The 15308-nt window shown below is 46.1% G+C and overlaps 1 protein-coding gene across 1 annotated transcript in view; it reads right to left on the bottom strand.

Annotated features, from left to right (window-relative positions):
- Nucleotides 1-267: 267 nt before the first annotated feature.
- The window catches only part of Herc1 (HECT and RLD domain containing E3 ubiquitin protein ligase family member 1), a 163984-nt gene continuing 148943 nt past the window's right edge, over nucleotides 268-15308 (bottom strand). Inside the window, 9 exon segments of the mRNA XM_052712869.1 lie at nucleotides 268-900; nucleotides 4213-4518; nucleotides 6761-6913; nucleotides 7386-7638; nucleotides 9056-9132; nucleotides 10135-10300; nucleotides 10536-10705; nucleotides 11794-11963; nucleotides 14156-14294. Of these exon segments, the coding sequence (XP_052568829.1) occupies nucleotides 715-900; nucleotides 4213-4518; nucleotides 6761-6913; nucleotides 7386-7638; nucleotides 9056-9132; nucleotides 10135-10300; nucleotides 10536-10705; nucleotides 11794-11963; nucleotides 14156-14294 (1620 nt within the window). The 3' untranslated portion in view covers nucleotides 268-714.

Raw genomic sequence — 15308 nt, 5'->3', positions numbered from 1 at the left:
GCAGGGGGAGGCGGTGCTGAAAAGCTCTGCTCTAGGGTGAGGGAACAAAACGAGAGACCCAGGATGCCAGCAGAACAAAGGGAAGGAGACAGTCTAGCCCGGCTTCTCCCACCACTGTGCTCCTCAGGAATGTCTTTTTCAGATGGACCCTGCCCCCAGCTTCAGAATGGTCAAAGCGCATCAAAGTGACACTGGCTGGCACCTGGGCTCATGTCTGCCTCAACTCCTAGCCCAGAGCTTCCCTGGATCAACAGCAGCAGCCCCCACTCTGATTCCTGAATCTGCTTTATTTCTCTGCATAAGGAACCCTGCACAGGCGAATCAAACTAAAACAAAATAAATATATGAATATTCATGTAAAACTGTCCTTTCTAATGAACAATTATACACAATGTACAATTTCATGTTCACTGGGTGGGCTTACAAAAATGTATCATTCCCAACTAAAAATGCACCAAAACGGTTCCATGCAAACTTATCCAAAGTGACCATAAATGCAGAGGGAAACCTGACTGAGCAGTTACTGCTTTTGTTTTTGTACAATCACAGAAAAATAAAAACATCTAGTTTCTTTGATTCATTTGAAGTAACTAAATGTGGCCACTGTTTATGTCGGCTTATGTTCCTAAAACATCTATGCAGTCCCCACGACAGTGTATCACCATCAAATCGGAAGTGAGCATTATGGAGAAAGGGCGACAGCACCCTTAGCCGTCAGTAGTCAGTGTCAGAGCCCTCGGCGTTGTCCACGTTTCTCGAGAGCATGTAGTTGTCCATGTCAATTGAACGGCAGTTGTTGATGGCATAGCGCAGGCGCTCAGCCATGACCAGCTGGCTGGAATAGGGGGGCAGCCGCAGCTGGAAGAAGCAGGTCTGTGAGGTAGGCAGACTGTCATAAGGCTGTGGAGAGACAGACCCAGAGCTGTTACCAAGTGCACCACAATACCAGAGAGCACAGAGCTACTCACTACCAGCCCCAAGACAGGAAAGGGCTTCTCCCTGACTTCAAGACAGATTCTTAGGCTGTGTCCATCTGGCTCATTTGCATGGAAGCAGAGATTAGGTCCTGGCAGAGGCACATGGGATCCACTGTCCTGGAGGCAAGTTACTTCCTCCAATGGCCCTGTAATGTCAAGTGACAAGCCCTGACTAGGTAGGACTGCTTCAGAACACTGCACAGAACCTGTCAGAGTAAGAGGCGAGAGTCCCCTCCTGCCTACCAAGGGGCACAGATTTGAGGTCATGGTGGGGATCTCCCAACAAAGAAAGTGAAGTGGAGGGGGCCAGGGTGCTGTCCCTTCCCGGCTGCACTGCGGTCTGAGCACCTCACTGCTGGCCACAGCCAGTGAGGAAAAGCAGTCAAGCCAGGGACTGCACTTAACCCACAGGGATGCCCACACTGAAAACGGTCATTACCAAGACTGTGTTTGGAAAGCTGGTTTTCGTTGGTGGTGGTGCTTTGTTTGGTTTTGTTTCAGACAAGGTTTCTCTGTATAGCCTCGGCTACCCTGGAACTTGTTCTGTAGACCAAGTTGGCCTCAAACTCACCAAGATCTGCCTGCCTCTGCCTCCTGAGTGCTGGGATTAAAGGAGTGTGCCACTACACTCAGTTTTTAAAGAGGAATTTTAAAAGTGTACAATTGAAAATGGCTTCTGCTAGAAAGCATGTTATATATCTTCTCTGGCCCTCCCTGCTAACAACCATTTTCCAAACTATTTGCAAGGACAGTGATGATCTTATGTTACTTATTTTTTAGACAAGGTCTGTTATACAGCTCAGGCTGGCCCTAAATTAAACTCCCCCTTTAGTACTGGGATTACAGTGTGCATTACAGCTGGCTATACAGTATTTATTTACTTACTTATTTTTAAGATTTATTTATTATGTACACAGTGTTCCACCTGCAAGTATCCCTGCAGGCCAGAAGAGGGCACCAGATCTCATTATAGATGGCTGTGAGCCACCAAGGGGTTGCTGGGAATTGAATTCAGAACCTCTGGAAGAGCAGCCTATGTTCTTAACCTCTGAGTAATGCATCTCTTCAGCTCCGCTACACAGTATTTAATAGTAAATGTTTCTCTCCTTGCAGTGCTGGGTTGTGAGTGTCAGGGCAGGACTCCCTACTGGTTACCTTATCCCCCCCTCCCCCCACCAGCCTTCTCTTCCTTTGTGGTGATATATTGTGTACCCTAATAAAATTTGACTGAAGATCAGAGATCAGAACAAGCCACTAGATTAAACACAGAGGTCAGGCAGTGGTGGCACACACCTTTAATCCTAGCACTCGGGAGGCAGAGATCCGTCTGGATCTCTGTGAGTTCAAAGCCACCCTGGACTACAGGAGATTGATTCGGACTAGGAGAGAAACAGAGCCCGGCAGTGGTGGCGCACATGTTTAGTCCCAATACTGGGAAGCACACACCTTTAATAACAAGAAAGGTGTAGAAGGGGGAGGAGACAGAAGTAAAGGCTTTTCAGGCTGAGGAGTCCTAGAGGTAAGAGGTTGCTTAGTCCTTTGTCTCTCTGATCTTTCAGCGCGTGTGCGTGCTTGAGAGAGAGAGAGAGAGAGAGAGAGAGAGAGAGAGAGAGAGAGAGACTGATGACAGGGATATGGGTAGAAAAGCTGAGGACAGTGAGGAAGGGAAAGGCCACCAGATGGCTTTGATGACCTAAATGTGGACACTAGAGAAGTGATCTAAAAGCCACAAAGGAAACATCCCCAGTGGTCAGTTTTCTGAGGCAGGAGATTAGTGACAGATTAACTCCTGGGGTGGCTAGGCAGCCTGGGGCACATTCAAGGCAAGGATCATTTCTAGAACTGAATAGAAGGAGCTATTACCTCCTTCCCACCTCACTGTGCAACAACACAACTGACTGACAGCTCATCGTTTCTGGCCAGTCACGCAGAAAATGTATGGAAAGGCTCTTTTCATAGCCTCCCCCAGCAGCAGTCCCAGCGAGCCGAGGCCCTGGCCAGGAGCAGAGCTCCAGCTGGCGGCTACAGGAGCAGAGCTCCGTCTACAGCAGGAGTCCCCAACCCCCACGGGGTCACATATCAAATGTTTACATTACCATTCCTAACAGTAGCAAAATGACAAGTTATGAAGTAACAACAAACTAACTTTCCGGTTGGGGGTCAGCACACATGAGGAACTTCGTATTAAAGGGTTGCAGCATTAGGAAGGTCGAGAACCACTGACTGGTTCAACCTCAGGAGCAGGGAGCAGCTGAAGAACCCAGGGCAGACACTGAAACTGAGGGAAGTGCCGGGGAAGCATCTGATTTTCTTTCCCAAGCACCACGCACCTGCAGAGAACTGCCACGCACAGGGGAAGGGCAGGGTATGGCTGAGGAAAGAGGAGGACAGAGATACTCTAAAGGCTGTGCCCGAGTGTCGAGGCCAAGAGAAGGTCAAGCAGAAAGCATGGGAAAGGATCCCGGAGGACGACATTCTAGAAGAGAGAACACTGGCACTGTCCTTAAAGAGCAGTGCTTGCTAGGTGCAGCTGGAAGGGCATGGAGGAAAACCACTGTGTAAGGACTCCAAAGCAAAAAGAGCATGGTGCACTGGAGGGAGAGACAGACAGAAGCCCATTATGAGCAGAACACAGGGGTGGGGGCAGGGGCTGGACTGTGGAGAAGGCAAGTGGCATTTATCCCGGGGTCCCTAAAAGGTCTACAAGGAAAGAGCCACAGCCGGTAGCAGACTTAGAAAGATGGCTCTGGACCCCAACGTGTGCTTCAGATTCTGAGCTGCTTATTCCTAAACCACCTTCAAAATGCGACTAGGCTGGGGATCTGCAGCTGGAGCCTCTATGGTGGCACAGCTGGCTAGCACTGCGGCCTAGATCTCCAGGTTCCTGCACACCAGGTGTGCACCAAACAAGACTGGACCCTGGCACACAAGTTACACACAGAAAAGGCACAGGGCCTTAGAGGCAGAAGCATAAGGATCCCTTGCCCACTCAGGCGGGGTAGGGAAGGTGCTGGCAGCAGCAGGCTTTCCACATTCACTCAGGCCATTTCTCACCACAGCTAACTAAAGTTCAAGTTTATACCTGAGGTTTTTAGACCATTTGGATGTTCCAAGAGCTAAAGCCTGAATGCGTAGGCCTTCTGGGGGGGTTCAACTTTGGTTTCCCCAGCAGGCAAGCAACAGAAAAGGAAACAGAGGGCAAATTTTAACCAAGGAAGGAAAACTGCATACTTACCCTATCGACCTTCATGATTTGAAACCTCTGAGAAATGTCAGCGGTGTTGGCTGGCAGGCGGGAGCGCCCAGACACAAAGCGCATGAAGAGCACCCGCTCCTCATTGGAGAACTCTTCGAGCGTGCGCCAGAGCCACTGCACCAGCTGGTGCTGTTCGTCCACCTCACGGTAGCGCACAACCTTCTTCAGGACTTCCACACAGATCTCAGGCATCCCACACACCATCTGCTCCAGCTGCTTGGCCGTGAGGAGGGACAGCAGTGGCACAGGGACAATCCAGGACATCCCTTCCCGAACTGCAGCCACCTGTCCCAGGAAAGGTTATTCGTTAACACACACGTGTGCATGGAGACATCATGAGCACAAGCTGTCCACTCCAGGCCTGAGGGTTGTGGCCAGGGCTGTCCTGAGTTCCGCCCTGCTCTGGAACTCTTACACTCTTTTCAGTCTTAATTCCAACTCCATGTAGTCCGCCTTCTCTCCCCACAAAATTTTAGTGACTGGGGCCCCATTCAGTAGCCACCCACTCATGTTTCTAGTCACACGCAGCTATGTCCCGTTGCGTGCTGTGTGACTGGTCCATCTCCTCTTCCACAGAAGCCACTCTTGAAGACTGGTATGATACAGATGACTATTCTCGTAAAAACTGTGTCCATTGGAAAACAATTTTTGAAAAGCACGAAGAATATAATAGAATCTCAATAAAGGCAAAGAATTTAGTCAAGACACTGCATTCTAAGTCTGGGATCCAACACTTACTATCATTTAACTGTTCTCAAATGGAAAAGGAGGTAACTAGTGTTCACCATGAGTGATGACGAGATGATCTGGACAGCTGAGAACCAAGGAGGAGGCGCCAGTCCTCTGCTCAGAAGCCCCCTGTGGCACAGGAGGCAACCTTACTTACCTCAAAAGCTTCTCTCTGACACGGACGGAAAAGGAAAACCGCACCTTGGAAAGGCCCTGCTGCTATAGTTACTGGGCCTGGGCTCAGAGACTGCTGATAGCATCCCCGAGGCACTAAGGGGTATATCACACTACAGACTGTCCAAATCAACCCTCCAAGGCCAGCAAAAGAGAAAACAAAGACTGTGTGGAAAAAAACTGAGGTGTGAGGCTGGCTGCTTGGAGGCGGCAAGGAGATGACTGAGGACAGTCACAGGAGGAACAGTCAATCTACAAGATGAGGCAGAAGTGAAAACGGAAGCATCCAGTTCACGGAGAGAGGAACAAGGCAGAGAGAGTGGGCCGGGAGACGCAGCCTGCAGGGAAGCCTGGGCTCTGGATCTGCAGCGGCCACACTCTTATTCCCTAGACTCTGTGCTTCTGTGAAGTGCTGACAATAACCCTCACTTCCCGAAGTGCCCCATGGAGAAAAGTGCACACGCTGGGGTCCAGCACCAGGCAGGACCAGTACACATTTAATCAATCACTGAACTTTTCATCAGGACTGGAGATGTAGCTCTGCAGTGTAACACTTGCCTCGTACAGGCAAGACCCTGATCTTAATTCTCAACAACACATACATAGACACCACCCCCCCCCACACACACACTCCTTTCCATCATGAACTGGAGACAAACCCTGAACCCTGGGCCCTGCAAACTCTGTCACTGACTAAACCTACCTCTGCTAAACTAAGGAAAACAGTTTAATGACTGAACTGGCCCCAAAGCCAAACTCAAAGAAGGAACCAAGAATGAAGGGTATGGAACTTCAAATAACTGAATTTAGTTATTCTCAGAGCCTGAATCCAGAGCTAAAAAGGCCCACCAACATAACCTAAAAATGAAACACTGAAATTATTAATGATCTTTTTAAAAGAATCAACTGTGGAGAGAGTATCAACTCCTATGGTCACGTACTCCTACCCTAACATGAACTCAATGCTTACCCGTGTTTCAGCACAGACCAGAGAACACCAATGACAAAGAAGTGCACTCCTCACTTGCAGCCTTTCAAGCAGACTGAAGGAACAAGACTCAAACGTTCTTAGGCCACTATATCCACACAAATATGACACAAGCTGAGTTTATTTCAGAGTAAGGGAAGAAGTCTCTCCCAGTTAGGAGAAGCAGGTCTGTGAAGGAGGTGCACTCCTAGCTAGGCCAAAGGAAGGTCTGTGTCAGAAGGGAAGAGGCTCTTGTGAGGCTGACTGACCTAGCTGGAGTGGGGCACTGGATGGCGAAGTAGTAAGAACTGTGGGCCAGACATGTGAGGAGTGGTAAGGAAGGGTCTCAGTGCGAGGTGACTTAAGGACATGGGCAGTGACACGTGGCCTAAGAAGTCTCTGGGTAAGGTCTAAAATACTGATACAAGTCAATCTATACATCAATGGAAATAACGGCCAGATCTGGCAGTAACTGGTGAGCTCTTGTCTGGATAAACTAAAGCATTCCAGGCACCTCCTCCTGCACCATGATGTTTCATCTCACCTGACGGTCCATCTCATGCAGTCGATACTCAATGGCCCTTTCCACATACTCCTTCCTGTTGGAAAATGTGAGTGTGATACTATTTCCACCAGGGATTATGGGAACCATCTCACCTGACGGTCCATCTCATGCAGTCGATACTCAATGGCCCTTTCCACATACTCCCTCCTGGTGGAAAATGTGAGTGGGATGCTATTTCCACCAGGGATTATGGGGACCATTTTGCCATCAGCACTCTGGCCAACAAAAGAATCAAGAGGAATCATCTAAGGAAAGAAAAATAAGAAATTTGATTACATGGCAGAGAGGATAACAAAACCATGTCTCTCTCACACACACACAACAGTGAGAAAGACAAGGCTTTAGTACTAAAAACAAGGCAGTCCAGGCAGCTATGACTGCTCAAGACCATGCTGACCCATCTGATACAGGGAAAAAGAGGTACATCTTTGCTGTGTTCCGACCGCCTAGGAACATGGGTCTCTTTCCAGTTGGCACCCCTGGTTGTCCACTCTGATGGGCAGAGAAGTCGTTGAAGTAGAAGAAACAGGAGCTGGGGACAAGCGCCAGCTCTACACATGAGCAGCTACTGGGACCACTAAGACTGAGCCGCCAGGGGCAACTTGGCCCAGGGTCAGGCTCACAGAAAGAGGAGGACAGCATCCGACTCTACACAGAAAACTTCCCATCTGCACACACAGGACGTCCATAGAGAAGCCTCCATGTGCCGGGGTTTACCTCATGGAAACTCTCCTCAGTAATACCACTGTCTTCAATGTGAAGGATGCTGTTAAGGGTCTGCACGTAGAGCAGATCCACCTCCTCCAGGTCCTCCAGGGTGAGTGGAACACAGCACAGCTGCTTCCACACCAGAGGGGCCAGGTGAAGGTCCAGAGGCTTTTTGGTCCGAATGGCAACCCCCATTAAAATTCCCAAGAACTTAAACTGCATTAAGTGTTCATCAAGGCAGGCAGAGGGGTTAAAAAGGAACCTGAAGAAGAAAAGCAAATCTTTCAGCAAAGATTCCTCCCATCAGAAATGAGTTCCCCAACAGCTAGAACATTAGATTAGACCTGTGCCTTTGAATCCAGCAGTCCTTAACTATATGCAGCTACTGAATTCCAGTCTAAACATCCCCACTGCCCCTCTTTTGATCTCATGTGCTGGAATTGTAAGCATGGGCCATCACACCAGGCTCAACTTCAGATCTTTAGTTATCCTAACCACATTTGAGTGTTCACCAAACTACACAGGAATATTGTTTTGGACAGCATAGGGACAACATTCTGAATTAATATCTCTCTGTGTATGTATAAGAAAGAGATTGAGAACATGTGTGTGAGACAGGATATGCATGTGTGTATGTGTGCTTGTGCATGTCGTGGGTTCATGAGTGTGTGAAGGCCAGAGGAGGATGTTGAGTATATTCCTCTATAGCTCTCCACCTTATTTTTTTTGAGACAGAGTCTGGCTGACCTGAATCTCACTATGTAAACAAGACTGGCTTCAGACTCATAGAGATCAGCCTGCCTCTGCCTCCTGAGAGCTAGGATTAAAGGAGTGTGTCCCTATCTGACTTCCACCTTATTTTCTGAGACTGGATCTTGAGATTGGACCTCTCACCCAATGTGAAGCTTACCTGGTTTTGCCTAGGTTGGCCAGCCAGTGAATCGGCCTGTCTCTAGCTCCCAGCACCAGAGTTCCAGGCACAAGTAACCATAGCCAGGTTTTATGTCCTGGGGATCTGAACTCAGGTCCTCTTGTTTTCAAGTGCTCTTACTCACTAAGCCATCTCTGAAGTTCCTATTTTGTTTCTATTTTTTAAGATAGAGTTTTGCTACAAAGCTCAGGCTACCGTCAAAGTCATGATCCTCTTACCTTCACTTCCCAGGTGCTGGGGTTATGGGCATGCCTCACCAAACCCAACTATACTTAGAAAAAAAGTAAAAGAGCTAGAAAATGGCCTAGTAGCTTCCTGCTCCAGAATGTCCCACATTCTGCAATCATTTCACTTATAACTTCTAAGTCTTTAGAGCAAGATGAAAAAATTTAAAAATTACAAATACAAGGACACTAGTGGATTGTGAACAACCAGCTCTATGACATGGCATTAGCAGACTCTAAATGAAGCATGCATGGTGAAGAAACATATGGCAGCCAGGGTTCCTAAGTGACTTCGAGTTTCCTCTTCCCTCTGTATTACCATCAATCCGTTCCTCAGTACTGAGTGAGGATGGCAGTGTCTGTTTCTCACCAGGGCAGGGGCATGATGGGTGCACTGCTTCAGGGTTACAGTGAGGACTCAGTGGGAAACACATGTGAAGGACTGGAAACAGTGCCTGGTGCGCAGGAAGCACTCAGTAGGTGACTGTCATTATTAAGACATTTGAGAAGCATGCCTATCTTACCTGTCTCTATTGTAACCGACTTCTGCAGTAGCATTAGGAGATGGGATGAGAAGGTCAACGACACCAGTTTCAAGTTCCTGCAGGAGAAGAAAGTGTTTTGTTGAGAAATGATAATCAAATGCATCAAGACAAAATGACAATCAATGCATAAACCAACTACATTAAAGATAATACTGGAAAGGGGATATTTTAAGGAATTTAAATGCTATGCTTTAGCAATCTCTATTTTAAGGAATTTAAATGCTATGCTTTAGCAATCTCTATAGTCTAGTTATTTTTGTGACTCCAAACTTAGAGAGAAATTATGAAGTCCTTATGTGAGAAATCACCTGTGAATGAAGAAGTGGCATGAGCAAGACCACCAGTGAGCAGCTGTACAGCTCTGAGTAGAGTGTGGTGAAATTCCAAACTGACTCAACAGTGACAGCTGAGTGTCACTCAAGTCACAGGGTTTATCAGGCAAAGTGGAAGGAACAGTACTAATCCAGAAGCAGTCTGCCAGTGCGACTTACAAAATCAGAGCTGGTCCAAACTCTAAAAATTACTGTTTCAACTTCAAAAACTGTGTTTACTTGTATGGGGTGTTTCGTCTGTGCATCGAATACAAGCAGTATCCTCAGAGACCAGAAGAGGGCGCTGAACTCTCCGGAGCTGAGAGTGAGCACTGAGAACCTAACCTGCATACTCCGGAAGAGCACTAAGTGCTTGAAATCACTGCAATATCTCTCCGGTCCCAGTTTAAACTCTTTAACACTCATTTTTCTATTCTTCTGGAGCCTGGTGGATCCACTTTGTTGTAGAAGCACCAAAATAAATCACACAGTGGTCCTAGATCTGTCTCCTAAAAAGTATGCATGTGTCACTACTGTATCTTCTACTACAGCATAACAGATGGTGGGTGGGTAGGTGAGTGAGTGATCTTGATGTGCTAAGGGATCTCCACAAAACATTTCCCAAACTCACTGTAATTCACTATACAGCACTAGCAGTGTAACTGAAGACTCACAGACGCACCCATGCTATACTGGCAATAGTCAAAGACCACTAACAGACCTCAGTAGGGACACTAATGAATGTACCTGGCACATCTCTGTGATGGTGTCATCAAATACTCCTCCAGCATCATCAGCCCCTTCTCCAACCAGCTTAACCTTCCATGCTCGGGAGGGTAGACGGAGGTCTGATGCATTTAGCTTTACCACTTGTCTTGCTATTTGAACAAAGATGGGCTTACACTTGCGTCCTCTAAAAAGAAAAAAGAAATAATAAAACAGCAAAAGAGTAATATAACATAACTCTTCGTCTCCACAGATCACCACAAAGATCCTTGGTGGTGTCTTTCCACCAGTGAACAGACACGGGGACTGGAGTAAGCACCATCACTGCCCTTTGTAAGTGATAAAGAAGCTAGGGCACACAGATGAGCTGGCAGTAACATTCTAAACAATTCTAGTTGGTTGGAGGAACACACATGACCTACCTGGTTGATATTCTCTTTACAGTAATCTGAGGCCCATAATTTTTGCCTTGAACCATGGTTTTCCCTATGGAGCGTACCATGGGGAGTGTGTAGACTCTTGGAGCTAACAGAGGTCGCAGTTGGCCCTGTACAATGCCCCATGTTCCAGCATTGTAATGAGATGTGCTGTTCTGTAGACAACATAAGGAGATCAGAGATGGCATAATATCAGACTTAAAAGAATAGTACTTTTAAATATCATTTCTTTCTGAAATGTCCTTTAAAAGCATAGATCTGAGTCTCAGTTGAAATTAGTAACTTTAAAAAATACTGATAAAATATGACTACCATTTTTAAAGCCTTAGAAAATACAGAAAAGTAGAAATCCAGACATGGTATAAAATCATCCATCATTCATCCACACAAAGATAACCCCACTGACACCTTGCATTGCCTTTCAGTCTGCGTGTGCACACATAAATTCTCAACAATGTGAAAAATGTACTATTCAGATATTTCTCAGCTACTTTTCTCACATGGCTTCTTATCAGACACTCCTCACTTAACCAGAACCAGCTCGCTGGCACTCTAGGGCAACAGACCATCCTCCTGCCTGGCTGTTGCCCACTTGTAAAAAGATATCCAATCTTTTCCTTTCTCTCATGACTGGTGATCCAAAGGATTCTGACTGAGAGTTTTATTTTGGCAGACATGCTTACTTATTAACTAACCTAGTTATTTCTTAATTTGTGGGTCTATTCTATAAAGACAGACAAATCAGCCAAACTGACTTCATTTTCCCTAACTTCCCTTTACTAGATTGAGAATGCTCCTTTATGAGGAGAAAGAAGTCTCCTAAACTTCTCAGCTGACTTGATTCTTTAACACTGTATACTATGGTCCTAGCAGCACTATGTACTTAGATGTTTTTCCCCTTTCTTTTTCCAGGGCTAGGATGGAACCCAGGTGTCTCGTGTAGGCTAGGAAAATACCCTGCCATTTGGCCACACACCAGCCACTTAACATCGTGTATTAGACTTGGCAGGAGCTATGACATGCTCAGTCACTCATGCTTCCTCCAGTTCTAGACAAATCAAAACACTTTCTGTTCAGCCACTTGTCTCCACGTCAGCAATAAAATGGAATTCCAACTGCTGACTTCCCCGTCCTTCTTGAGTCACAGAGCTAACACATTAGCCATGAGAGAACTGTGCAAAGGCAGAAAGGCCCGGGACCTTGAAATACACCCTGGGTACCACTTCCCACTCCAGCACTTTACCTGGTTGTTGGGGCTGAGATTGAGCAGCCTCCACGATGAGTACATGAGGTCAGAGAAGTGGTAGAGCAGCCGGAGCCTGGCCCGCACGGTGTGGATGCTCACCTCTCTCAGTGCCCCATACTGCGGGGGCACTGTGTCAGGCAGGCCCAGCTGGAGAGGCACTGACACACCTGCCCAAGCACAGAAGCTCTTGTGAAGGAAAATGCATTGCTTCCATCTGAAGTATTTTGAAAACTTTCAAACACAAGATAATCCCTCAATGGACACACAATCTCGCTACCTACATTCTATACTTAATATTTTGCTGTATTTCCTGTTCTACACAGATATCTATTCCTCTACCCATTAACTCATTAATTTTTTGGATGCTTTAGTACTTGTGGTGGTTTGAATGAGAATACTTGGGCACCAAGGAGTGATACTATTTGAAACGATTAGTAGGTGTGGCCTTGTTGGAGAAGTATGGCACTGGAAGTGGGCTCTAAGGTTTCAAAAAGCACATGCCAAGCCCAGAGTCTCTCTCCTTTTGTTGCCTGTAGAACTCTCAGCTACTTCTCTAATACCAAGTCTGCCTGCACACTACCATGAGAATGGACTAAACCTCGGAAACTGTAAGCCAGCCCCAACTCAGTGTTCTCTTATAAGACATGCCATGGTCTTGGTGTCTCTTTAAGCAAGAGAACACTGACTAGGACAGTATTGATCCTTAAAACTTCAAATATCATAAGCCAAGCATGGTAGGATAGGCCTATAATTCCAACACAAGTTCAAGGTCATCCTCAGCAGTATGGCAAGTTCAAGACCAGCCTGGGTTACACGAGACCATCTCAAAAATCCAAAACAATGAAACAAAACAAATACACACAAAATTAAAATAAAACAAAAAGCCCCAAACAAACAATCAAAAAAATAGAGGAAACCTGTTTTTTTTTCTCCTTTAACTATTTCTGTTTGAATAAAGGGACTAAAACAGTTGGGGGGGGGGTGGATTCTTCCTTTCCCATTCAATAGTTGTCAATCTCATATTAATGCATGGTGCAAATGAGGACCAGGTATTCCCCTTCTGCTTGTTGGGGATCTATGTGACTGCTACTCCTTAAGAAAACACATCTCTCTTGAGGAGTTTTCCCCAAAGACTTGCTGGGGAAGTAGGGAGGTGAACAAAAATAGAAGGGACTCTAAGCACCCAGTCACACATGGCTTCAGAAATTATAATACCTCAGACACCAGAAGCCAGTAAGAAGAAGTGCTTTAGGGCTTGGATGAACAGTATCACAAATATGGGAACTATAGAAGAATGCCACAATTAAAGTAATGCTACATTGAGGGAAATGGAAGATCCAGCCTATCGGAGGGTCCTTACTAAAGGAGACAATTATGCATATGTGTTAGTGTGTGTATGTATGCATAAATCAGGGGTCATTCCTCAGGATGACCATCCGCCTTGTTTTTGGAGACAGGGTCTTCTTCCATTGGCCTGGAGCTTGCTGATCAGGCCAGGCTAGGGGCCAGTGAGCCCCACCAGGGTTTGCCTGTCTTTGCCTCAGCAGTACTGAGATTACAAGCCTGGGCCAACATGCCTGGCTTCTTCCTGTGGCTGTTTGGGCTCACACACTAGTCCTTATGATTGTGTGGTAAGACTTACTGAATAAGCTGTCTCCCAAGCCCTGCCTTATATTTTCAAGTCTTTTTTTTTTATAAATGCCTATAATGATTTTGTAGTATTTAAAAAAATTTAAAAGCAAGAAGCAGCTACTATTCATACTCCACACTGCAGGAACAACTGGACTTAGACGGAGCCACTGACCAGACACTTTGTATCAAATGGCTACTGAAGTGAGAGCTTTTCACCTTTGTAACAGTAAGCCTTACAAAGCAACTGTCACCTTTTTGTGGTCGTTGTTTTGCAACAGGTTTTCCCTACCAGCCCTGGCTATCCTGGAACTTGCTATGTGTGTAGATCAGGCTGGCCTGGAATTCAAACAGATCCTCCTGCCTCTGTCTAAGTGCTGGGATTAAAGCTGGGTCTTCATGGCCCATTTTATTTGTTATCTTTTTATCTATATAAAAATATACTTTTAGATGCTCTAACCTAATTAATTTTTGCTTGCCTAAAACACATGCTGATTTCTTTTGGGACTGGAGAGAGACAAGAGAGCACAGGAGTCTTTGCTAGACACTGAAGTCTGCAGAGGAAATGATTCATATGAAATATTTATGTGCTTGTAGCACAGAGAATACTCCAGAAGCCTTGACAGTTTCAGACAGATGCTGGGTGCCCTCAGAACTACAAAAACTGCAGACAGTACATGAGGCACTGCTGGAAGAGCAGCTGGAGGAGTGCAAATGGTGTGCCTCTCACCTGGTGCTCTTGGTGGGACAGGTGGTGCTGTCCATGCGGCACTGTGACAACGGCCAGCTGAGATCTGACGGATGTTTTTCCCTTGCAGAACTGTTATCAGAGTTGGTTCTCGAACATGGTTGGTGTGGCTGAGGCCAAGCTAAGAATAAAAAACAAATGCACAGAGATTGAAGAGACAGAAGTCAAGCAGATATAATCTGTTAACGTCTGTGTCATACACCAACATCAATAATGAAATAAATTCTGATTTGTTTCTCTATCACAGAGTTCTAAAGCTTAGACTGTCTCCTAAAAACAAGAGGCAACAGAGCTAGTCCAAACTTACAGATTAGTTTTAACAACTGGTCACTCTTGGATTCCACTTCTGGAAAGGGTAGGAGTTCTTCTTGGAAAGTGAGAACAGAAGGATCTATAGAGCTCTTACTTAAAACACACTGGCTTCTGTGTTACAGTACAGATATAAAATATACATGGGCTCCAGGCCTCTTTTTTTTCTTTTCTTTTTTTATTTGTTTTGAACAACCATTTTTATTCAAGCATGTGATCAGAAATTAACGATGGAGAGCTATGGAAACAAACACTTCCACATAGGGGCTGGAGTGATAGCTGAGTGTGAAGAAATAAAATAAATTTTTTTTTTTTTTTTGAGACAGGGTTTCTTGGTGTAGTTTTGGTGCCTGTCCTGGAACTCGCTTTGTAGACCAGGTTGGCCTCGAACTCACAGAGATCCACCTGCCTCTGCTTCCCGAGTGCTGGGATTAAAGGCGTGCGCCACCCCCACCTCCCCACAGGCCTGTTTTTAGCAGCAGCAGCTAAGTGTTCAACATCAGTGGGGAAGATCTTGTCAACGCCTAGTGAGGGAATTCCCAAAAGTCTCTTCACCACTAATTCTCCTCTCATCAAGACCACAGCAACCACAAAGATGAGCAACTTCCTGGTCTGCTAATGTAGTTATGAGAATACAAATGCTCACTAAGGTTACTGTGACAAACAGACCTTGCACATCGGGGTCTCTGATTCTATGGGCAATCAGATCTGAGATTTATGGGAGGAGGCAAAGATGGCTCTGCACGTGGGCTGAAAACCTCGGCAGAAGCATCTATCTCAGACATCTCCTAGCAAAGCCTTCCTCCACACACAGACACACAGAGGG

Source organism: Peromyscus californicus, unplaced genomic scaffold (genome assembly GCF_007827085.1).
Source record: "Peromyscus californicus insignis strain IS unplaced genomic scaffold, ASM782708v3 Scaffold_11__1_contigs__length_118956290, whole genome shotgun sequence".
Classification (NCBI taxonomy): Eukaryota; Metazoa; Chordata; class Mammalia; order Rodentia; family Cricetidae; genus Peromyscus; species Peromyscus californicus.
The sequence above is the reverse complement of the archived record's forward strand: the minus strand, read 5'-3'. Positions and strand labels throughout refer to the sequence as shown.